Raw genomic sequence first — 26,049 nt, forward strand, 5'->3', positions numbered from 1 at the left:
AAAAAAAAAACCTCCTCAAGCCATGCATCGGCCGGAAAGCCCGGGAGAGGGAGAGTCCCACTGCGCAGGTGCACCGGGCGGATGGCGAGCCGGCTCTGCTGGCTGCAAGTCTGTTTCCGGGGGCTAGCTCGACGCACAGCTGACGTCATCGCTGTGCGCTGCCACGTCTCCTCAGCTCCTGGGCGATGGAGGCTGAGGATGATGAGTCTTGGTGATGGGGTCGGGCTGCGCTTCTGACTTTAGCTCTGGCTCTGGCACGGACTCGCGGTCTGGGTCTGGTAACCTAGAGACCCGACACCTTCCTTCCACTCTCCAGTGGGATCCTGCCTGCGTCCCGGCAGCTGTTTTGGAGCGCTTCAAAGAAGGGAGTGAGTTCGGGTGCCCGGGGTCGGGTCCGTGAAGCCGCCTCCTCCTCCCAGGGATCCCTCTCCGTGGCCAGCCTGTTCCATGCGTGAGTTTTACTTAACCGGCTTTGTCATCTCGCCGTCCCTGGCGTGCTTCGGTCCTTTCGACCGCCGGGCTGGGACCAGTAGGTGATTCCGTCTTGGAGGCTAGTCGAGTACTGTTTGTGGTTTCTCTCCTTCCACCTTAAACTATCTCTCGCTACTGCATCCCAGCCTTTTGCCCTCACCTTACTTACTCTTTAATTGAGCAGGGGTCAGCTGTCTTTGCCTTTAACAGTGTGGAGTCTTTGTCCCACCTGGCGTTTGTTAGCCTGCAGTCAGAGGATCAGGAGTAGGGAACATTGGATCCCTCTGCAGTAGTAATGTTCCGAAAAAAATTTTTTTTCAGCATGTAGTCGTCCAGAGTATTTTTTGTTGTATTTAGGAAATATTTGGTGTATGTTGGCAGAACCATATTTGTCTAAATTGAGGAAAACATTGTCGTCCGCCCTCCCCCCCCAACCCCCCATGAAGATCTTTTTCGCCCTTTAATTTTGCAGTTTTCATTTAACTTCTTAGTGGTTTTACAGAAGGTTTTCTGAAACGGGCAACCATTTGAATGAAATGAAGAAACAAACTGGTTAAATGACTTGGTCAAGGTCAGAAACGTGAGGCAAGTCTTATCTCAGCCAGATTCCTCGATAACAACCTGTTAATTTGGACAGCGATGCTGTTTCCTGTATTTCAAGTGACTTTAATGTGAAGTCAAAGTAGAATTGAGTAAGTTGTGGTGTTTCTTCTAGACTAAAACCTTGTAGATTGTAGTCTGTTTTATTTAACAAAAAGTCAGCAACAGAAGATACAAATTGTGAGTTGCCTTAATGCTGAATAAAGCTGAGATCAGAATTTTAAGCCTCTGACCTTACCCCCAGATCCAAGCAGAAATTAGGAACGGGAACATTTACTTGAAAATTCAATCTGGATTTTATAAGATCTGCTCACTTAGTTTTAACATTGGCCACTTGCTTGTTAACACTGACTTCTATAAAAAGTTACGATATTTCGTTTTTTTGTTTTTATTATTATTCAGAGTTGAAATAAGTTGACAGCCATTAGCCTGGATTGCAACTTCAGGTGGCACTGGAAACTACCTGGTTCCTGGACATGCCCAGTAGACGGAGGGGTCCCAGTCGGCAGCAACTGAGCCGGTCAGCTCTGCCTTCCATGCAGACTTTGGTTGGCGGCGGCTGTGGCAATGGAGCAGGCTTGAGGAACAGGTAAAGGAAACGTCATTCTGTGCATAATACTCTGCATAATTTGTCATCTGCTATTATCAGTAAGACTAATGCAAAAGTAATTCTATTCAAATGATTGCTTATTAAACTTTGTTCTTATCATTAAAGTTGAAATTCTGCCTCTGAAGACTGAAAACTTGGTGTTTCCTGTTTCAAAGTTCTTTTCAGGTAGAATGATGTTAGTTACAAAGGGACCACAAAGTAGAAGTGTCCAATTCTTTTTTTCCTTCTTTCTTTCCTCCTTTCTTTCTTTCTTTCTTTCTTTCTTTTTTTTAATGTGTATGGGTGTTTTGTCTGCATGTCTATCTGTGCACCATTTGCATGCCTGATGCCTATAGATGCCAAAATTGTTGGATCCCTTAGAACTGAGGTTTAGATGGTTCTGAGCCACCGTTCATATTTTGGGAACCAAACCTTGGTCCTGTGCAAGAGCAGATGATGCTCTTAACCATGGAACCATTGAGTCCACTTTGTCCCTTTCATTTACTTCTGGCAGTGGGGCCATCTACTGAAAATGTGGTTGGCCTACCAGGAGCCACACCCTTAAAGAAAATTCACTTATCCGCCCACCCCAGGAAGCCATGAACTGTTCATAGCTCCTCAGTTAGAGGTGGGGGCTCATAAGCCTTTTCCTCCTCTTTAGCTCCCTCAATTTTTTTTTTTTTTTTTTTTTTTTTTTTTTTTTTTTTTTTTTTTTTTTTTTTTTTTTTTTTTTTAGTTTTTTGAGACAGGGTTTCTCTGTATAGCCCTGGCTGTCCTGGAACTCACTCTGTAGACCAGGCTGTCCTGGAACTCAGAAATCCACCTGCCTCCGCCTCCGAAGTGCTGGGATTAAAGGCGTGCGCCTCGACTGCCCGGCAGCTCCTCACATTTTGTTATTAAAAGTTATTCTGGCAAAAGGTTGTTTGATGTTAATAATAACCATAAACTGTAGCTTAAAAGTGTTAAGAATTGTGCCATGTTATATAAGATGCTAGAATTTTAGGTTTGTGTGTGTGTGTGTGTGTGTGTGTGTGTGTGAGAGAGAGAGAGAGAGAGAGAGAGAGAGAGAGAGAGAGAGAGTGTGAGCGAGTGCATACATGAGTGCATACATGTGTAGGCCAGAGGACAAGCTGAGGTGTTATTCCTTAGGCATTTATTACCTTTGTTTTTGTGACATGGGCTCTCAGTGGCCAGAAAGTCACCAGATAGGCTAGGCTGGCTAGCTTTTGGGCTCCAAGGATCTACTTGTGTCCTTATTGCCGGGATTACAAGGATATGTACCACTGTGCCCAGTTTTCAGAGCTTTGTTTTAGAACTTTGTACAGGAGTGCTGTATCTACATCAGTCCCACCCCAATTCCCATGTCCCTTCAGTTACTGTTATGTACACACACACACACACACACACACACACACACACACACACACACGTACGTACGTATATACAACCTACTGAGTCTATGTAGTGTTGCTCATATATAATTATTTAGAGCTGACCTCTCATCCTATGTAGGAGTTGGGTCCAGGGGCAAGCAGTCTCTCTCACTCAGCAGTCACTGGCTTTAGCTTGTCATCTGTGGTTGAGACTGTGGAACTACTGTTCATGTTGCCATGACAGCTGCTCTTGACACCATGCTGGTTGTATCCTGGCAGTCATAACTTTTTGAGATTTCATAGGTGTATGTAGATTCATGCTTAGGGTGCACTGTCTGTAGACTCTTTCTGCCTGCTCCTGTGGTGTTTTTTTTCCCAGGCCCTAGGTGTAGGGGTTGTTGCAGATGTAGCAGTTTGAGTTGGGTACTTCCCAGGCTAACTACATTTGACTAATTGTGGATCTCTGTAATAGTCTCAATCCACTGCAAAGAGAAGCTTCTTTGATGAGGGATGAGAGCTACATTTATCTGTGGGAATAATGAATAAATATTTAGAATATGGTTAGAAAGAATATACTGGTTTAGGAACATGACAATAGTAGGTTTTCCTCTGAGGTCTGTGACTTCTCTGGCCATGGATAGTTGGGTATGTTTACATTCCTAGGAATGAATTCCCTCTTATTGAGTGACCTTTAAGTTCAGTTAGACAGTTATTGGCCAAGTTACTTACCAAGGTAAAAGGGCCACTATTGTACCCTTGGGGGTCTCTTACTGGTCCAGTCATTGTTGTGGTTCATATGCTTTACAGCTGGGTAAGATTGCTTCTCTCTGTTGGCAGCTTACATAGCACTACTTACTATGAGAACTAGTCCTCAGGAGGTTTTCAGGTCAATTTCAGCTCTGTTCTCTTAGTTCTGTGTCTGATGAATGTGGTATCATCAACCAGACTTGTTTTTTTTTAAAGATTTATTTATTTTATGTATGCATGTCTCTTCAGACACACCAGAAGAGGGCATTAGATCCCGTTACAGATGGTTGTGAGCCACCATATGGTTGCTGGGAATTGAACTCAGGTCCTCTGGAAGAGCAATCAGCGCTCTTAACCACTGAGCCATCTCTCCAGCCCACCAACAAGAGTCTTACCTTACCTTTAAGGTCTGGAAGGCAATACAATAGTCTGTATTGTTTGGGGAGGTTTGTAGTCCTCTGACCAACAACTCAAAGAGAGGTTTCCCATGTTTGGCACCGGGAGTTTTGTCAGTGAGCCCCATTTTTACACACACACACACACACACAAAAGCATGCTAAGCACATGCTTTGCTACTAAACTACTAAGCTACATGGCCAGCCCAGGATGAGTTTCTTTTCTTTTCTTTTCTTTTTTTCCGGTTTTTCGAGACAGGGTTTCTCTGTAGCCTTGGCTGTCCTGGAACTCACTCTGTAGACCAGGTTGGCCTCGAACTCAGAAATCCGCCTGCCTTTTTCTCCCAAGCGCTGGGATTAAAGGCGTGTGCCACCACTGCCTGGCTAGAATGAGTTATTTTTGCTGATCTTATGCATGGTGAATCTCTGGAGGCATGATCATACAGCAGTGCAGAGATAATTTTACCTAGTCATGCGTTTGGTCAGATTTTTGCCTGAATATTCTTGTTTGGTCCCCTAAAAAGAGGTTTTTCATGTCTTGATTTTGGTTCCCAGAGTCAGTTCCACTCCTGTCTTTCAGGCTCTCTTGATATATTTGAGAGTTTGTGTGGAGGTTCTAGCAGAGGAGTACAGTTATTCATACACACTTGACCTAACACTGGTCCTCTTCCACTTGTGGAAGGTCCTTCTCTTCCACTGAGTGCATAGCTTTGGAGCTGTGGGCGTACAAGGGGCTACCCATCTAGCCAAACAGATCAGCTGAGTGAGCTTTGTTGACTGGCTTTTTGGATTCCTCTAGTTAATTGTGTTTAAGGGCTGCCCCCTGGGCTTCTTCTTGATCTGCTCTAGGTAGCTTAGAAGGAAAAAGTGATCAGGAAATCCTGATAGTTGGTGAGGTTTACTGGTCCTCTCAGATAGACTGACTTTTAACGTTTTAATTACTGGAATGCTGAAAATATCTTTAAGGATAAGGAAAGGAAGCAGTTTGCAGGGGTTTTTTTGTTTTTTTTTGTTTTTTTTGAAAGATTTATTTATTTATTGTATGTAAATACACTGTATTTGTCTTCAGATGCACCAGAAGAGGGCATCAGATCTCATCACAGATGGTTGTGAGCCACCATGTGGTTGCTGGGAATTGAACTCAGGACCTCTGGAAGAGTAGTCATTGCTCTTAACCATCTCTCCAGCCCAGCAGTTTGCAGTTTAAAAGGAGCTGAAGCCCAGCTTTGGTGGTACACATATGGTGGTTCCCAGTACACGGGAGGCTTAGGTAGAAGGATCCAGAACACAAGGGCAGCTTTGGCTACATAGTTAGACCCTATCTCAAACAAAAATGTCTAGGCTGAAGCGTCATTCCTAGGTAGTTCTGCTTATTCTTGGGTTCTGTAAACAGTGTAGTGGGAGGAAAGAGAAATATTTGAAAAAGCTGGTATTTTTAAATGACATTGTTGTTGTTGTTGTTATTTGAGACAAAGTCTGGCTGTTCTGGAACAAACTGTAAATCACGATAGCTTCAGACTTGGTCCACCTGCCTCTGCCTCCTAAGGACAAGGGCTAAAGGCATGTTCCACCAAGCCAGGCAGTGTTGATAGTTGTAACTGACTTTAGCAGTGCTCATATAGCACCTTTTAAAATTTATTTATTTATTTTGAGGAGGGAGTTCTGATATATTTTCTTATTCTTTCTTGTGCCTTTTTTTGGCTTTTGAGGTTTGGGTCATGTTTGGTTTGATCTGCCATTCTCCAGCCTTCTTGCTCTTTTAACATGTGTGATTATTGCAATTTTAGATGAGGGGATGGAAGAATGTGCTTTTCGGTAGACTAAAAGTCGTTGTGACTATAATTGATATTTTATGATATGTTTACCTCACAAGATTGGCTTGGAAAAAGACATTTTTAATCGAGGCACACTAGTGCCTGTAGTTCTAGCATTAGTGAGGTAGGAAGAGGAGGAACCTAGGTTCAGTGTCACTGGGCTACATTTATCAAACTGCCTCCCCCCACCAAATAAAACAGTCTTGTTTCTCTGTTTAAAAATTGCATTTATAGCCGGGTGTTAATGGCGCCTGCCTTTAGTCTCAGCACTTGGGAGGCAGAGGCAGGCAGATTTCTGAATTCGAGGCCAGCCTGGTCTACAGAGTGAGTTCCAGGACAGCCAAGGCTGTCAAGGTTTCAGAGAAACCCTGTCTCGAAAAAAAACAAAACAAAACAAAACAAAAATTGCATTTATAAACTGGATGTGGTAGTGTGTGTGTGTGTGCCTTTTATCCCAGCTCTTGAGAGGCAGAGGCCAGTAGGTCTCTGAGTTTGAGGCTAGCCTGGTCTATAAGGTACAAACCTAGTTCCAGGATAGCCAGGGCTGTCACACAGAGAGACTTATTTACTTACTTGGGCATGGGAATGGGTCTGAGGGCCATGACATTTCTGGAGTCTGAGGACAACTTGTTGGAGCTTGCTGTGTAGCCCAGTCCAGCCTTGAACTTGCAGAGAGCTCCCAAGTGCCGAGATTATAGCTTTGTGCCACTATACCTGCTTTCTCTTCCTTGATTTATTTACTTTTTATCCCACGTGTGCTGCTTGCTGCCCTACAAAGATCTTACCCACTGTGTGAGCCTTTCTTTATACACATACTCTATGTAAGCATATGGTAAAATTCAGTGTGAGTCACCATGAATCATTCTTACCATCTAGGGGAGGTGGTTTTATTTTTAATCAGTGGAGGGAGATCTAGTGGAACATACTAGATGCAGTCCTCTTGGTAGGTCTTTGTGAACACAGCTGTATAAATTATTTTTCTTATTGTAGTGGCAAAGCCTCATAAAGGTAGGTTATGGAAGGGAGGGTTTCTTGTGGTCCCCTCAGGGACGCAGGTGACACATGTTGACAGGTCATAGAGGTGTGGCATGCAGTTGGGACTCCACTTCTTGGGAGACCTGGGAACTGTGCTACTAGTCCCACTTCCTCTTCTCCATTTCATCTTAAGCTGTGGGTGGCAGGTCCCATTTACAGTGAGTTTTCCCTTCTTTGCGAACTTTTCTGGAAAGCCCTTACACAGGCCCACAGGTATGTCTCAGTGGTTCTAAATCCAGTCAAGTTAGCTCCACGCTAGCTTTCCCTTGGTAAGTCTGGTGTTAGCTGAGAGAGTGAGTGCTCTTGTGGCTAGTCTGCAATGAAAACCTTGGTGTTGCCCAGTGCAGTGGTGAACAGTGTAATCCCAGTGCCTGGAGACAGAGGCAGGGAGAGCTCTGTGAGTTCAAGTTAGCCTGGTCTATCTATGTAGGGATTCCTAGGCCATCAGGAGACCTGTTTAAAAAAAGAAGAAAGAAAGAAAAACCTAGGGTGTTTAGTTTCTAATGAGCTTTCTTGATAGTCAGTACCTTGTATATGTCTTAACAAATTGCTGGTGTTGGAATTAAGTACATCCTGAGTAGAATTCTTTTTTTTGTTGTTTTTTTGAGACAGGGTTTCTCTGTATAGCCCTGGCTGTCCTGGAACTCACTCTGTAGACCAGGCTGACCTCGAACTCAGAAATCCACCTGCCTGTGCCTCCCAAGTGCTGGGATTAAAGGCGTGCGCCACCACTGCCCGGCCCTGAGTAGAATTCTTAAGACTGGCTAGGGAATATAACTGGGTAGATAGAGTACAGGTTAACATACTAGAGGCCCTGGGTTAGATCTCAGCAAACCCTTGAACCAGGATGGTGGCAGATGGGCTTGAAATTCCATTATACCAGAGGTAGAAGCAGGAGCATCAGACATTCAGTACAACAGCAACAAAACAGCAGAAACGTTGGGGCTCTCAAATCTGAATTTGTATCATGTTAAATGGTTCTCCCTGCCTTCTGTGTACTATGGATGGAACCCAGGGCCTTCCTTCCACAGGTTATACAGGTACTCTACCAGTGAACCATAGCCTCAGACCAGGAATTTTATTTTTATTTTTCCTAAATATTTAGTAATTAATCTTCTGATACACATTGACTAAATGTATCAATTCTTAAATTTCTTGGTATTTTTATTTTTGATTAGTTTATAACCATATATAGTATAATATAGTATTTTAATGTATGTATTGTTCAGTTATTTAAATGATTTTAGTTAGAACTTTCAACTATTTAGAAGATGGCTTGGTCTTACAGATTCTGTTTATATAAGAATGCTTTCCTTTTCCTTCTGATGCCCTTTATTGCTTTATCTGACCTTAGTCTCTTGCCTTTTGGCTTAAAGTTTAAAAAAGCTAAAGCTGCAGAGAGTATCACAAGTGTGAGTCTTCTGTGTCAGTACTTTGTTTTAAGTGTCTGTTTTCAAACAAGCATTCCATTGGCTTGGTTTTTGGAACAAGTATCTACTTCCCTTGGAGAACCTTTTATGTCCTTTAAACTCTTAAATGGCATGTGAGTTACACATGCTTTCACCCTTTATTTTGACTGAAGGGGAACAAGAATTATTCATTTGTTTAGATTACAGGCTCCTTGTTTTATGACATTTCCTCAGTACCTTTGATTTCCACAGTTGTGGCTAGCTGAAGGGAGGTAGCTGTGGCCCTGATCCTTTCCATTCAAGTCATACTGTTCTTCACTATTCAGCATGAGCAAAGTTCATGTTCCCAGGAGTCTCTCAAAGTACTGTAAATGCCACATACCAGTTGGAATCCTATATTTGGAAATTTTAGAGTGGTAGCACTAATATTGTTCCTTCTCTGGATATTAAAACCAAACATTCTTTTCCTTGTTGTGTAAATAAGAGTCAACTTTTAGATCTCTAACTAGTCCCTGGAAACTTTATTTTCTGTCCCTGTCTTCTCACTGTGGATAGCTAAGCTCTTTCTGTCTAGCAAGCATGGACAGAAGAACAAGAAGACAGGGACTAACAGTTCTAACTTTGTCTTTTTTTTTAAATTTTTTTTATAATATTTTCTTCCTCTCATAGATTATATCCTGACCACACCTTACTTCCCCCTAGCCTTTCTTCCAACCCCCCATCACCATTTACCTCCTCTCTTCCCCAGTTCACCTCCTCTTCCTTCCTTCAGAGAAGAGCAGGCCTCCCAGGTACATCAGCCAACCATAGCATAACAAGTTACAATAGTACCAGGCACATACCATCACATTAAGGCTGGGCAAGGCAAACCCCTAGGAGGAAAAGGGTCACATAAGTAGGAAAGACAGACAGGAACAGCCCCTGCTTCCACTATTAGGATTCCCACAAGAACACCAAGCTAGCTACTCAGCCATATCACACACTCCCAGGAGCTAAGTCAGACCCCTATCGGCTCCCTGATCTCTGTGAGTCCCTCAACCCTCACTTTGATTATTTCCTGCTATCTTTTCCTCTTGAGTGTGTCTGCTGCTTTTTGTTCTAGAGCTTTCAGATGTGATTTTTTTTTTTGTATTTTTTTGTAGAACATGATTTTAATATATTTTTTCCTATTTTCTTTATTACATGTCATATGATTTCTCCTTTCCCAGTTCCCCCCCCAAAAAAACCCCAAACCCAAAAAAACAAAAAAAATACACTGTTTCCTCCCTCCCTCCCCCTGTTCACCACCCCACCCTCTCCCGCTTACTAGCCCTGACACCCTGACATTCCCCTACACTGGGGCACAGAGATTTTATTATTTTCAACTGTTAATATTCAACAAACAGAATAATTATTTTAAGATATATTTCGTTGTTATGTCTCCCTTTTCATTTCTGATTTTAATAATTTGGATACTGTCTCTGTGCCCTCTGGTTAGTCTGGCTAAGGGTTTATCTTACTTTATCTTTTGAAAGATTTTTTTTTTCTCTTTCGTGACTGTACTGGTCTGCTGACTCCTTTATATCCGCAGTGAATTAAGGAAATTATTTTCTGTCCTCAGGATTATGAACTAGTAGCTAAGACATAAATCTAGATGCAAAAATTATGTGGTGGAATTTAAAAATACAATAATAAAGGCATAATTAATTTAAATTTGATGAAGAGAGATGCACCAGTTTGGAGTTAGAATAAACCTCACAGAGGGTATGTTTGTAGCATCCCCCAAAGCACCCCACCCCAGCCCTTTCTCTTGTGCATGGGGAGCATACGCAGGGGACAACTTGCAGGAGTCTTGTTTTGCTTTCTGTATGGCCCCGTGTTCAAATCTTGGCACCTAGCACCTTTAGCTATCCTCCCAACTAGTTAGGTTTTTTTTTTTCTCCTCTTTTGTTTGTGATTCTACAGATCTAACCCAGATAATTGGTACATGCCAAGTTACTTGTCTGTCACTGAGGTAGGATTCATCCTCCTCCAATCCCTTAAAAGTCTTGAAGAATGAAGCTGGGTGGTGGTGGCACACACCCTTTTGGTTTTTTTTTTTTTTTTTTAAAGAATTATTTATTCATTTTGTGTATGTGAATACACTGCTGCTCTCTTGAGACACCAGAAGAGGGCCTCAAGATGATTGTGTGCTTGCTGGGAATTAAATTAGGATCTCTGGAAGAGCAGTCAGTGCTCTTAAACTACTGAGCCATCTCTCCAGCCTGGTGGCACACACCTTTAATCCCAACACTCTGGAGGCAGACTCAGGCAGATCTCTATGTTCAAGACCAGCCTGGTCTACAGAGTGAATTCCAGGGTTACATGGGGGAAACTCTGTCTTAAAGCAAAACAAAAAGTCTTGAAGAATGAATAAGAAAACATATACAAATTTTGTCAATAAGTATGTGTATGAGAAATTGAGCCTAGTATGAAATGAAATGAAATGAAAATGAAAATGTGAGCCTAGTATGTTTAAAGGGAACAAGTCCACAGAAAGAATAACACATGCATCCCAGATAGCTCATAGCATACAGAGCATATGTGGTGCAGGTAAACTTACTGAAAAAGTTTGGCTGTTATATCATTGGCAATGAAGAACTGTTTTAAAGTTTTTAAGAGTAATTTCACTTAGAAAGATCCTTGAAGGATAGACATAGACTTGGGGTTTGTGGCAGTGATTTAGGTGAAAATTGATGAATGGTTGAACCAAGATGGTGCATTGAGAGGGAAAGTGAAGCTAAAGAGAATTTTATAAAGTAGAGTCCAGTCCTTTAGAGAGTGGTTGGATACGGAGAGACATGACACGTTGTAGCTTAGATGGTTTTTTAATTTGGGCAGCCAGCAGAATAAGCCGTGTACTAGTGTCAGGACTATGGGGTGGGTAGCATGGATTGTGTGATGAGACTAAATTTAAGGTGAGCTCTAGAGAAATTTTAATCTTACTTATCCAGGAGACAATGGTAAGATAGCTACATCTTAGATCACTCATACAATGTGTGGGGAAGAGAAGGAGTTGGGAAAGCCAGCAGTAGAGGTAGATGGAGGAGGTAATAGGGCTTTTTATGTGGTATGACACCAAATGCTATCACTGAGTTAACTGTAATTTCTTTTTCAGGAATGGTAGTGCTATTGGCCTTCCAGTCCCACCCACCACAGCCTTAATTACCCCAGGTCCTGTTCGTCATTGCCAAATCCCTGACTTACCAGTAGATGGGAGCCTGTTCTTTGAATTTCTTTTCTTCATCTACCTGCTGATTGTTCTGTTCATTCAGTATATCAACATCTATAAGACGGTGTGGTGGTATCCATACAATCATCCTGCATCTTGTACTTCACTGGTAAGTCTTTAGATGCCTTTAGATCATTGTCAGCAGTCAAGAAAGCAGCTGCAGACAGTGTCACACATAGCCACGACTGGTCTTGAAATCAGTATGTAGCCAAGGATGAGCTTGAACTACTACTTTTCCTCCTGCCTCCATAATGCTACCACCTACCTAGAAATAAATCCTCTAATAAAGTAGCTTACTACCAAACATCAGATTATTTTCAGAAATAAAACTTCCTAAAATTGTTAAAATATAAATATTGCCAAAGGAAATAAATAGAAATTAGAATGCAGACAATGTTTAATAACATCTCATAAAGTTTGTGCTATTTGACTTTCTCTACATCATATTAAATTCATTGCCAGATGCCACTATGATTAAATTCTAGCAGCCTTTTCAGTGGTTGTGGGAATCAGACTCTGGACCTTATGCATGCTAGACACATACACTAAGTCTATTTCCAGTATCAACTTTACCTTTAAAAGCTGAATTTGGATAATAATTATTGAAACAAACCCCCAAATTTTGAAATGTTTGTAACACCTGACAGTCTGATGTAATTCTTCCTTAGACTGTTAGTCAAAGAACTTATTTGGGTGGAAGCTGCCATTTTAATATGTGACTTTTAAGGTAGATGTAGTTAAACTTTGTGATCTAGGAATGGACAGGAAAGCATAAAAGAGTAGTTGGGGGTTTTTTTGTTTGTTTGTTTGTTTTGTTTTGTTTTCGAGACAGGGTTTCTCTGTGTAGCCTTGGCTGTCCTGGAACTCACTCTGTAGACCAGGCTGGCCTCGAACTCAGAAATATGGCTGTCTCTGCCTCCCAAGTGCTGGGACTAAAGGTGTGTGCCACCACCGCCCGGCAAAAGAGTATTTTTTGTTTTTGTTTTTGTTTTTTAAACAGGACTTCACATATTCCAGGCTGTGAGGTTCTGCTCCTACACCTGTCCTGACTCACACCTACCTGTAGCTCCAGGCCCAGAGAGCACCCTCTTCTATTCTTCATGGACACTCGTGTGCACATGCCCACACACAGACATGCATACACATAGTTAAAAATTATAAAAATAAGTCTTACAATTTTTCGGGTTTTTTTTTTGAGACAGGGTTTCTCTGTGTAGCCCTGGCTGTCCTGGAATTCACTCTGTAGACCAGGGTTGTCTTGAACTCAGAAATCCACCTGTCTCTCCTCCCAAGTGCTGGAATTAATTACCACCACTGCCCCGCTCTTTCAAATCTTCTTTTGCTCTCTTTTCCTTTATGTGGGAAGGTAGTGATAATCATGAAGCAGAGAAAGTTTTCCGTAAACGTTGTCTGTAAATGTCCATGATTCTAGTCAGAAGACTTGACATGCATGTTATCTAGGCAGAAGCTACTGTTCTCTTAATTTATATGTATTGGCTACAAAATATTTGAGAACCTTCTAGGTAGGGAGATATGGGAAGGGAATATGTTTTTAAAGTTTTTAAGAATTTATATCATTTGATTGTTCTTAGAATTAACTGTTAAGACTTTTCTGTATTGACCATTTACACTTCATGCTAAGAGACTTTGTGGGTTTTTTTTTTTTTTTTTGGTTTTTCGAGACAGGGTTTCTCTGTGTAGCAGCCCTGGCTGTCCTGGAACTTACTCTGTAGACCAGGCTGGCTTTGAACTCAGAAATCTGCCTGCCTCTGCCTCCTAAGTGCTGGGATTAAAGGCATGTGCCACCACTGCCCAGCGAGACTTTGTATTTTAATATAAGAATTGTAATGAGTTGGTATCAAGATGAATTTCTTTTATAGTTCCTTTTCTCCCTGCTTTGACTATGAACTTAATGAGTGTAGACCATATACTTCATCTATGTGCCCAGAGCAGTTCTTGGAAAGGAAGCTCAGGAAGGAACCATGTCTAGGAATCAGTGCCCAGATAAAAGTTTTACCATGAAGGTAGAGCAGGATCTACTGAATCTGTTTCCATCTTAAACTACAGCAGAGAGTAAGAGGCAGGAAAGTAGGAGCGTTTGCCGCCTTCCTCAGCACCATGTCCTTGGTGTCAGGAAGGGTACCTGCCATATTTTGAGTGTTAAATACCTATTTATTGAATTAATTGATAAATTCAGATTTTTCTTTTGGAAGCAAATTTAGAAACTTGCAGATATTTTGACCATCAGAATTAAAATATATCCCATTCCATTTCCTAGGATACTGTTCCTAAAGCTTTCATTCTCCTTCCTGTCATGGTGACATGTACAGAATCAGAGGAAGCCATGGGTAACTGCCTCAGGGAGGCAATTTTCCAGACATCTAAATCAGGTTAGAAAGACTAAGTGAGCCGGGCAGTGGTGGCACACGCCTTTAATTCCAGCACTTGGGAGGCAGAGGCAGGCAGATCTACAGAGTGAGTTCCAGGACAGCCAGGGCTACACAGAGAAATCCTGTCTCAAAAAACAAAACAAAACAAAAAGAAAGACTAAGTGAGCAGAATGTGTATACCAAGTAGGAGAGGTCTTCTCAGTAGATACTCAGGTTAATGTAGTAGAGAGATGAGCAATAGTAACTCCTAAAAACTGAATCCCAGCTCATCTGTTTAATTGGACACATTATAAAGTGGCATTTAGATGAATTAGTCTCATAATTCTAGATTACTACTTTTTTTGTTTTTGAGTTAGTGGATTGCTATGTGGACCAGACATGTGTCATTGCCATGCCCAGCCCTTTGCTTTTCAATAAAACAGTTTCCAAAGTATTTTAGGTAATTTTTTAAATGTTTGGGAAGATATAGCAGTTTGTCGTGAGCAGAGAAGTAGCAGTCTTGAGGTTCTCTGAATCCCTGTGTTCTGTAGCAGCCTCAGAAGACCTTTAGGGGGCGGGTTCTATTACAGCACTGAGCTGGGCACATGTGGTGCTTCTCTCTGATGCGCTTCTTTGTTTCTCTCGTAGAATTTTCATCTCATTGATTATTACCTGGCAGCATTCATCACAGTGATGCTTGCAAGGAGGCTTGTGTGGGCCCTCATTTCCGAGGTATACTGGCTCATTCTCTGTCTTCTGTCACCTATAGCTGGATGTAGTCACAGAATGGGGTCAGACTCAAAATGTGAAATGACCAAATATAATTGTAGTAGTGTTATAAATTTATTGCTTCTTGTGAGTTGTACTAGTACTTAAGAAAGTTTTCCTAATAGTGTTTAAAATCTAAATGTGAAGTATTTTAAGAGAATTATTAGAATGTAATTTGTAGGATTATAGGATCTGAGCTTATTTTTAACTTACAAGTGTTTTTTTGTGCAATCTTTAATTTTAAAGTTCTTATTAAAAATAGGTGTGTTTCAGTTAATGAGCTACTTGTACATATGTATTTAAATCTGAATATTCATTTTCAGATAGCATTCACTTGAAATGGTTTGTATGCTACTTGTGAAATGTCCTAACAAGAAGCAATTTGAATTTATTAGAACTTCCAGTTTTGAAAAGACAGGGTTAAATCTGAAAATTAAAATGTAAACTTTCATGGACAGAGGAAAGAATTGCAATATTAAATGATCTTTTAAAAGATTAATGTGTTAATAGAGGTGGTCATTGGTATCATTTTTCATATATGGGTAAACTTGATGAGGCAAGAGGATGTGTTTTCACAGATTCTACTGTATTTAACATGAAAACAAATGGCCAAACCAAAAAAAGTTAACTTAGCCAAAGTCACTGATGTTTCTTAATCTTGGAAAGTTATATTTCAGTATGAAATTCTAAATGAATATTTGCTATAATCATACATAGATAACTAAGAGTTATTTTTCTCTTTTATTTATTTATTTTTTATTTTATGTGCATTGGTGTTTTGCCTGCATGTATGTGTCTGAGGGTATCAGATCTTGGATTTACAGACAGTTGTAAGCTGACATGGGGGTGCTGGGCATTGAACCTGGGTCCTCTGGGAGAGCAGTCAATACTCCCATTTACTGAGCTATCTCTCGAGCCCCCAGCTTTTCCTTTTTTTAAGATTTGTTTTCTTTTTTATTTATGTGTATGTATTTGTGTGAGTGTGTGGCACGTGTGTGCTGGTATCCATGGAGGTCAGAAGAGGGGACAGATCTCTTGGAGCTGGAGTTATAAGTGGTTGTAAGCAACCTGATATGGGTGCTGGGGACCAAATTCGGCTCCTTTGGAAGAGCTGTTAGCTCTTAATTGCCAAGCCATCTCTCCAGCCCCAGAGTTTTCCTCTAGAGCGACATAAGAATCTGTGTGTATAAGTTCTAACTGAAGAACTGGATTTTTGTGAACACAGTAGTTGAACTTAACTACAATGCTGTGGTAGTAAGATTGCTTCTTTTCTTTTTTCTTTTTTTCTGTTTTTTGAGACAGGGTTTCTCTGTGTAGCCCTGGTGTCCTGGAACTCACTCTGTAGACCATGTTGGCCTCGAACTCAGAAATCCGCCTGCCTCTGCCTCCCAAGTGCTGGGATTAAAGGCGTGCGCCACCATCACCCAGCTGCTTTTCAATAGTGGGAAACCTTTCACTGAATTTGTTTCAGGTGATCAAAGTAGAGAGATGCTGAACTTGATCTGGTTGCACATACCTGAAGTACCAACACTTGGGAGGTGAAGGTAGTGTGATCAGGGATTTAAGACTAGCCTTGTTATGCAGTGCGCCAAGGCCAGCCTGGACTACATACTCAAAAAATAAACAAAATAAAAATAGGCGCTTTTTCTTTTATAAAGCTTTTTCTTTTATAAAGCAGGGTGTGGAACCCATGGTTTCATGCATGCCAGGCAAGTGCTGTACCACCTAGATGTATTCCTAAACCCTCATCTTATTATCATTAAGTTTCCTAGACTGGCCTTGAGCCCATTCTGTAGACCAGGCACTGAGCTTTCTGTCCTCCTGCTTCAGTCTTCCAAGTAGCTAAGGTTACCGCCTGGCCTAGATCACCCCCTTATTTTTCATTCTTGATGCTTCGTTTGGATATTCCCAGAAAGAGCTTTATTTAGAGCAGTTCAGTAGTGTTTAGTTCTTTTGTTTTAAACATGACTTTTTTTGTTCGTTTTAGTCCTTCAGTTAGAAATGGTACTTGTTATTGGATGTGGTAGTGCAGGCCTGTGATCCCAGTACTCAGGAGGCAGAGGCAAGGAAGATCTGGAATAAGGCTATTCTTGGGTACACAGTGAGTTTGAGGTCAGCCTATGCTCATGAGGTCTTGTTTCTTTAGACAAATACTTACGCATGTCAACTGGTTCTATCCTGACTTTGTGTAACCCTTAGTGACTGGGATTTCCACCTGGTTGCAAAGACTAGAACTTGAAGCACTTAATGCCTTTGTTCATGATGTAATTAATCATAATCAAGCAGCTTTTGTACCATGTTAGAAGAAAGCATTAACAGTTTTCAAAACAGCCTGCAATTCTTACTGAAAAAGAAAGAATGCTGAGTTTAAACAAATTTTTAATCTAAGACTGAAATCTATATTTTACTGTTCAGGAAGGGAGTGTAGAGTAATTACGACATATCCACAGAATGGAATAGGGTGCAGCTATTGAAAGGGTGACAGGGTGTTTACATGTTGACCTTCAAGTTAGTGCAGAAGCACAGGGCTTTTAAAAAGGTTTGTTGTTTATTATTTGGATTATTTGACAAAAAGGTCTTAATTTGTAACCATGGCTGGCTTGGTACTTAACTATGTAACCTAGGTTTGCCTTGAACTCACGGCAGTCTGCCTGTCTCTCTCTCCTGAGTCCTGGGTTTACAAGTTTGTACCATCATGTCTGGCTTTAGACAGTGTTTTAAAAAGAAGACAAGGAGAGGGAAAACTCTGTTTGCTAATGGGAATAACTTGTCTCTGGGAAGATATACAGAGTAATGCCAGGCATCTTTGGTGGCTGGGGACAGTACTGGCACTTCACCACAAACATTGTATTTATTTATATTTTGTATCTGAGCACTGTGGCTACTACCTATTCAGAAATTAAAAATTAGAGCTGTATCATAATTCCTAAATTATCTAAATTAGATGGATAAAGCTCATCATAAAACATCTTTTCTGTTTTCCATTAAAATATATCTGCCTTCTTTTGTTTTCTTATGCCACAGAAAGGATCCCTACCTGAGAAAGACCAGTCATTTTTAAGGACAGGCTGGAGGTAATTAACTCAGAAAGCTCAATACTGCTCAGCGGGGACTAGCTTTCCCTGGGTAGCAGGGACTAGTTCTCCCTGGTAGACTCTGCTTGCTTCACCTCCAGGCCAGACTGCTGCTTTGTTTGCTCCACAAGACTAAACAGAAACTCAACTTTCACCAGTTGGAACCAGATCTCTTTAAACATTGCTCTAAGCAGGAAAATAGGGTATTTCATTGGAGAAAACTAAAAAAACAAAGCAGAAAGTTAAAAATTACAGTCCCATTATGAAGAATCAATTTTTTGTACAGTTTCTTCTAATCTTTATATGCACATAAAAGTTTGGTTTTGTGTGTGTGTGTGTGTGTTTATGTCTGTTTCATGTGTTTGAGAACATCTGTATATTTTTCACTTAAACTGGGTTATGACCCTTTCCTTGGCCAGAGCTTATTTATCCTCGGATCTTAGCTTAAATATAAAGGGGTGCAGGCAGGGATACATCTGCATATGCTAGGAAGAGATCCAGAGACCTCCCACTAAACTGTAGCCACAGCCTAAGTTTTACTTCGTATTTTGAGACAGGGGCTCACTAAATTGCCCAGGATGGCTTTGAACTCATTCTGTGTCTAGGGAGACCTTGGGTTTGCAGTCATTCTATGGGATCACAGGTCTGTTCACCAGGCCCCTAAGTATGCCTACAGAAAGCCTTCCTTGGTCAGACCCTGTTGTTAGATGCGCTTAGGTTTTTCCTGTAGCACTCATCATATTTTAAGAATAATTGTTTAAGTTTAATCTTTGCATTTCTTGACTGGCTGTTTTGTCTTGATCGCCTTGGTTCCAGACCTCACCTAGGCTCTGTCATTTATGTCACCGTGGTTGAGAATTTAGGTTCTGGAATAAGGCAAAATCACTGAGCATTGCAAATACTATTTTAGTGCCAGTGCTTAGAAGCAGTCTTTTATTTTAGTTTTTGAAACAAGAGTGTCGCTTTGTGGCCCAGGCTGGCTTCAACTTGTGATTTTCCTTTCTCAGTTCCTCAGTGTTGGGAGTATAAGTATGTGCTATGGTACCAGATTACATTTAAAATTGCCTTTTATATTTCTGATTTTAAGTTGAGAATGGAAGCAGTGGAATAGCTCCAGTGGCTTACAGCACTTCCCCAGGATTTGGCACATGAAGTTCATTGGTGTGGAATGTGTATTCAGGTGTGAGATGAAGCCATTTGTCCTGAGATAGCGTAGAATATCTTGATCCTTTCCCACAGTTTGAGGCTTAAGTAGAGGCATGGTATTCACTTAATGCTGTTTCTCATTTTTAATTGCATATACCGTGTGTACCGACAGTATGTGTGTAAGCATATGTACAGATGCTATCACGTGTATGATTAGCAAAGATGTGAGAAACACATTGCTAGGAGATTTTCTCATTGTGTGAACACTGCATGGAGTATTTACATAAACTTGGATGATAGCTGTCAGTCACCCCACATGGTCTCTTGATATAGGGAAGAGGTGATACTGTCAGAATTATACTGTGTACTGTTCTACAATAATAAACTTATAAGGAGTAACATTAAGATAATGGTAAAGTATGATACATAATCTAGTTCTAATAGTTTTTATCAAACTCTGTTGTATGTAACTATACTGTACTTTTATACAACTGGAAGTATAGTATGGTGAAGTCAGCATCAGAAACGAACTAGGAACTGTGACATTCTGATAGCTGTGATGTCACTAGAGGACTTTTAAAGTCCGTTTAATGCTTTCTTCTTTTGAGATGAGATCTGCTATGTTGCTCAGACTGACCTCAATCTCCATGCCTCAAGCAATTCTGCCTCCATTTTCTAAGTAGCTGGGATGAAGTCATATGATATATATATATGTGTATATATACATATACATATACATATATATATTGCATCAACTTCTCCCTTAATTTCTTGCAACCACTCTACTGAAATGTTCTACTGAGTACTAGTGTAGTGTGTAGTACTTATATGTTATATATGCTAAGTAGTATGATCTGTAAACTAAGGCGTGGATATGAAGGAGGGACTTGAAATGTCTCATGTGTATTTGTGAGTGCAGATCATTTTTACTCCTTTTCTGGGTCCCAAGACTACTGTTTTGAGTTGGTACCACAGAGGAGGCTAAGACATGAGGATCGGGAGTTTAATCAGTTTGGGCTACATAATAAGGCCCTATCTGTAACAGAAAATATGAAAGTGATAAAACAACAGAAAAACTGCTACTTAGATGTGAATGGGGCCTCCCGATCTCCCTGGATGTTATTCATAATGTCTTTTCTACTTCATTTTAGAAAAATATGACATTTGAAGCTTCATCTTTTGCCAAAGATGTTTATTTACTATATGTAGTTAGTTTTAAGTATTTGGGATTAAAGAGACATATTTGAGTAGCTGTGATAAAAAGAATTAAATGTGATAATTCATTGTTTCCATGTGTACAGAAGTTTAAAAAGAAACTTAAAGTAGTCTATCAAAAATGTGATTATTTATACAACTTGAGTAATTTATTAAATATTCATCTATGCCCTTGCTGTATGGTAAGAGATAGAAAGAGAAGAGTCAGTGCCTCTCCATCTTCTGTTCCTTCTTTTTTATCATACTGGCTGTTGAGGATTTATATAAATCCTCATCTATGTTGGCCAAGCTGACTTTGAACTCATTCTATAACTCAGGCAGCTTTTAACTTTTAACTTGCGACTCTGCCTTAGCCTCATATAGCTATGATTACAGGCCTTTCCACCAGGCTCTGCATCTTTCTATCTTAATGTACATTTAAAAAATAAAGTCATTTGGGAGGTTGTTGAAATACAGATTCCTTGATTCAGAATCCTGTTGCCTCTTCTAGAATAGAAAGTTGTTAGGTATTGATGTTTAGTAAGCAGCCTGGTGGCCCTCTGCTGACTGGTTCTCGGGCTAACATTTAAGACCAGGTATAAACAAGTGGTAATTATACAAGCTTACAGGAGGTCTGCATGAGGGTATGGAGTGAAAGAAGAAAATAAGTGTCTAGAAGTCTGAATTCTCAACTATTAGGTAGGTAGGTGTGTGGATGGGGCAAATTTTATTTTTTTAAGGCACAGTTTAGTTTTCACCAAATCTAAGCTCCTACAGTAAGGCACATTTGCTTTTGAGTAGAAGTGTATAAATGTATAAAATGTTTCTTTCGGTGCTTCCACACCAGGCTACAAAAGCGGGTGCAGCATCTATGGTTCACTACACAGCTCTGATACTGGCCCGTTTGGTGCTCCTTACTCTGTGTGGATGGGTGCTTTGCTGGACCCTGGTCAATCTCTTCCGAAGCCATTCAGTCCTCAATCTCCTGTTCCTTGGTTATCCGTGAGTATTTCAGTTGGACATTGTATTAACAAGTCTTTTGAAGTTATTGAGTTATGCAAATGATATAATGGAGGGGGAAATGAGGTTCTTCATATATAAAGTAAGAGTTAGGAAAATTAGAATACCAGTAAATATACCCACTATGTAATAATTATTTTTCTAAAGAAAGGTAGTTGGAAGAAGGTATAAACCAAGAGCATGCTGGGGAAACTGAATACTTGGCTATCCTCCCAGTTAGCTCTGTTCATCTAGTAAAGGTCTCTAGTTTAAAGAGGAATTCAACCATCAAGATGGGTAACTGACTTTTTAACTTAAGTATATACAGAGGCTTATTGCCAAGCATGTCACTCATGGCTTTAATCTCAGTACATGGAAGGCAAATGCTGGTGGGTCTCTGAGTTCAAGACAAGCCAGGGCCACATGATGAGACATTGCCTCACACCCTATTACCCACCAAGAAAAAAAGAGCCCAAAGTAGTAATAAACATGTAATTAAACAAATCTTAGATTTAAATATATGTGTTCTTATGTTTTAAAATTTGCATAATCTACCTTTTATTAAGTATTTAAGTTTTTTTAAAACCCTCACCCATTTTTGCCTTTCAGTTTTCAGTAGCTTAGTTAGTCCACATCTAACAACTGAGGCCAAGTCTAACCATGTCTTTGCCTGATTTATATTCTTTTCTTCATTCTATTTTCGTTGTAGAGAGCGAGAATGGTTTTCAAAGAGTGAACTTTAGCTGGGTATGATGGTAATGCCTGTAATCCCAGCATTTTGAAAGGTGACGGCAGGAGGATCAGTTAAAGGGTCATCCTGGTCTATATAGTTTGAGGCTATAATTTGAAATTTTTAATTGTGTTGTTCTTTTCTTTAAAGTCCTCCTTGAGGACCTGGAGAGATGGCTCAGCAATTAAGAGGACCCTGACAGTTCCTAGAACCTCACTGCTGGTTCACAACCATCTATGATTCCAGTTTCAGGCACTATCTGCCCCCCTCTTCTGACTTCCATGGTCACTGTGGTGAATTTACATACACACAGGCAAATACATATGTACATGAAATACATCCTTTAGAAATGCTTTCATGGCTGGGTAGGGTGGCACATGTGTTTAATCTCGGACTTTGGGAGGCAGAGGCAAGATCTCTGAGTTTGAAGCCAGTTTGGTCTACAAAGCAAGTTCTAGGACAGCCAGGGTTAGACAAAGAAACACTGTCTCAAAAACACAAAGAAGCAAAAGTTGTTTTGGTTTTTGGTTTTTGGTTTTTTTTTCGAGACAGGGTTTCTCTGTGTAGCACTGGCTGTCCTGGAAATCACTCTGTAGTCCAGGCTGGCCTCGAACTCAGAAATCCGCCTGCCTCTGCCTCCCAAGTGCTGGGATTAAAGGTGTGCACCACCACTGCCCGGCCAAACAAAAGTTTAATGAATCCTTTCTTTTAATATACACAGCCTCTATGGTCTGATGGTCTCCTTGGCTCCTTTTCATCTTACCCTAAGTCAGCTGTTGATACCACATACTGTCCTACTCAGTCCACACTTACTGCATGTGTGTTGAGGTTGCCTGGCAGTCGGGGCTCTCCTGATTTAACTGCTTGGGTTCAGCCACAAACGTGGTGTTCACTGGCTACTAGAACATGCATGTAACCTCTGTTTCCCATGTCTCATCCTCTAGCAGGCTAGCTTGGTTATATTCACATGAATTTGGCAGAATATTAAGAGAACTTTGTACAAGTTCATTTTAGCTTCCTGACTATATGTGTAGGCTGACATCTTAATTGTCCCAAATTAAAAAAAAAGCCTCATTGCTGAGCTCAGCATGGGGGTGAGGGCACATCACTCATCCACAGGATGAACTATTCAGTCAGATAGGAAGTGTGAGATGACAAGGCAGTGGGGTCCCAATAGTGGGGACCCCATCACATTCTGCTATCCACTGAGCCTCTCACAGCCACTTCTAGATGTTAGCTTGTGTTTCAGCAGATTTGTTGTTCTGTGTAAAAGACAGGGTTTCTTGCAGTCTTGGCCGTCCTGGAACTCACTCTGTAGACCAGGCTTGCCTCCACCTGGCTCTGCCTTCCAAGTTCTGGGATTAAAGGCACACCCCACCCCTGCAATCCCCGCATGTTTCAGCAACATTGAACTTCATGAAACTTATAGACAATGCAGTTTTGTATAGAGGGTTTTTAATTTGTTTTTATTTTTGTTTGAGACAGGGTCTTACTGTGTAGTCTGGAATGTACCATGTAACCGGGGTTGTCCTCAGACTCTTGGCAGTGTAACTGTTTGTTTGTTTCAAGAACACAAGTGATTTTTCTGTCTGAAGCTTGTGCCTTTTTATCCCACCCAAATCCCACTCTCTCAAGGGCACACACGTACGTTTTCATATTCACAGTGGATCCTGAAGCTACTGTAAGCCATTCTCTCAACTAGTAAATAGTTCATTTTTCCCCCTTCATAGAAAATTAAGAACAAACATCATTGTCAGTTTTGTTATTAAAATGAAATAAATTGCATGTTTTTTACTGGTACTTTTTTGTATCTGAATTGATATCCATGAAGTGACTATTTTTTCCCCAATATCTAGTTTATATTGTGCAGTTACCTAACGAAGACTTGAGGGTAGTTAGAATGAGTCTAAGATGTTCATAGTTGAGGTGTGCACATCTCAGGGTAGATACATACTCAACATGTATAAGGACTGAGTGTAGCCCTAGAATCAAAAGAGAAATTGTCAAAATTCTCTAAAAATTTAGTTATTTAGCAAAGTATTGTATGTAGAAATTTATTGTACTTCTAGAACTTTTCCATTGATTTATCAAATATTCACTGAGCAACTGCTCTGTTTAAATCTATTATCTCAGGCGTCAAGGACACATCAGTGAATTAAGTAGACTTAAATAGCTTTATAGAGTTTAAATTGGTCACGAGGGAAGGTAATCTAGGAAATAATCCCATCTCATCCTCAAATAACAAATCTCTCAAACACACAAGTAAAATCTAGAGAACATAACAAGGAAGTAAGGCAGGCAATTAGTGTCCTAATTTAGCATCCTAGGACTCTACTGGTTTTGTTAGGTACTACCTCCACCCAGTAAAGTTCTTGACAGTCCAGCTTCTTCACCTGCATGTACTAGGCACACAGCCTTCTCTGAATGTGCACCTAGCCACCCTAGCCCACACCTGCAGCAGCTAGCTACATAGGCATCCCTCTCTGAAGAGTGAGTGGAGTGGGTTTCTTCTTCCCCCAGCAGCAATCAGATTTAGACAATTTATTTTCAAATATATTCCCAACAAAGAATAGAAAGACTGGTCTGGCCTGAATTAGTTTGAGGTAGATTAGCAAACAGTTTTGAAATGAATTTTGGGGGGAAATCTATTATTTATCATCTTATGCATAATTTAGAGTATGCAATTAAAGTCATGTGCATTACAGGAAGTGACATGCACAGCAGAATTATTATATAAACTAATCTCAACCAAAAGAGAACCACGCCCTCATTGCCTTTCTTAGTAACTAAAGTCATCCTTCTGAACCTCAGAAGAAGCCTGAGCAGTGGGTCCTTTGGTATCTGTGAACCTTTCTTTGAATAAGAGGCTTTCTTTGAATAATAAGCTGGCAATTCATGACCACTGCTAGTGAATAGAGTATAAATAATAATATATAAATAATGTATAAAGCTTGCATTCTGGAAAACTGCACTTGATAAAAATGATTGTTTCTATATGTCTATATGTTGTCATTGGGGCTTTTATGTAATATTCTATCCTGCAGTGTGTATATACTGCTTTTGTAGAAAACAAAGCCTCTTGGGGTTACATTGCCTTGGCTAGAGCATGCTGTAGTCACATGGTATGCTGAGGTGGAGATTGGTCTCATTTCATATTCACTTTGTGTTACAGGTTTGGTGTTTATGTTCCTCTCTACTGTTTCCACCAAGATAGCAGAGCCCATCTTCTTCTCACAGACTATGTGGTTCAGCACCAGGCAGTAGAGGAGGCAGCTTCAAATGTGGGCAGTTTGGCCAGATCCAAAGATTTCCTCTCCTTATTGCTGGAGTCTCTAAAAGAACAGTTTAATAACGCCACGCCCATCCCCACCCACAGCTGCCCCCTATCTCCTGATCTCATTCGCAATGAAGTAGAATGTCTGAAAGCAGATTTCAACCACAGAATCAAGGAAGTTCTCTTCAACTCCCTCTTCAGTGCCTACTATGTTGCGTTTCTCCCGCTGTGTTTTGTGAAGGTAAGCAGGTATCCTGCTCTGCGCTCCCTGGATTTGTGTCAACTACATAAACTGGGTATTTCTTGTTTAATTCCCCTTTTCTCTGTCTCCCCTTTGGCAGCCTGGATGGTGGAGTTCGGCTGCATCTGGAGTGCACTAATACCGCTCCTGGTTGGCGGAGAGGTATTTCCGTATATGTGATGCACCCATGGTAGCCCCTCCTTTCTTTCTTCCTTCCTTTTTTTATCCCCCCAATATGGTTTTTTTTTTTTTTTTAAGTTTCTGGGAAGAGTAAAGATTGAACTTAACATAGAATGATTACGTAGCAGCTTAAGAGAACCAAAATTTCAATAAATTTAGACTACTGTGGTTATTAACAGGTTTTCAAAAGTTTCCTTGAATTTAACCTAACCATCCAACTAAACTTAATTTACTTCAATAGAAGAGATAAGTGGTCTGGATATCACGTTGGGCCATTTTAGTGTCCCCCTTTCACCTATCCAGAATCACTTCTGCGGCTGGACTTCAGAAGCATTCAGGTCTTCTAGAAAGGGAACACTTAAACACAATTGCTCTCCCTCCCAGCCCCAAT

General features: G+C 40.6%; 1 protein-coding gene across 3 annotated transcripts in view; it reads left to right on the forward strand.

The window, feature by feature from the left end:
* Positions 1-150: 150 nt before the first annotated feature.
* Tmem39a (transmembrane protein 39A) overlaps positions 151-26,049 on the forward strand; it is a 30,579-nt gene continuing 4,680 nt past the window's right edge. Inside the window, exons 1-6 of one of the 3 annotated variants that reach the window (XM_031363868.1) lie at positions 151-451; positions 1,474-1,660; positions 11,570-11,792; positions 14,701-14,784; positions 21,082-21,236; positions 25,136-25,478. In XM_031363868.1, the coding sequence (XP_031219728.1) occupies positions 1,548-1,660; positions 11,570-11,792; positions 14,701-14,784; positions 21,082-21,236; positions 25,136-25,478 (918 nt within the window). In that variant the 5' untranslated portion in view covers positions 151-451; positions 1,474-1,547. Of the gene's footprint in view, positions 452-1,046; positions 1,164-1,473; positions 1,661-11,569; positions 11,793-14,700; positions 14,785-21,081; positions 21,237-25,135; positions 25,479-26,049 lie in introns of those variants that run through there. The other 2 variants (XM_031363870.1, XM_031363871.1) reach the window with 2 other exon arrangements.

The sequence above is a fragment of the Mastomys coucha genome, unplaced genomic scaffold (assembly GCF_008632895.1).
Source record: "Mastomys coucha isolate ucsf_1 unplaced genomic scaffold, UCSF_Mcou_1 pScaffold12, whole genome shotgun sequence".
NCBI classification, from domain to species: Eukaryota; Metazoa; Chordata; class Mammalia; order Rodentia; family Muridae; genus Mastomys; species Mastomys coucha.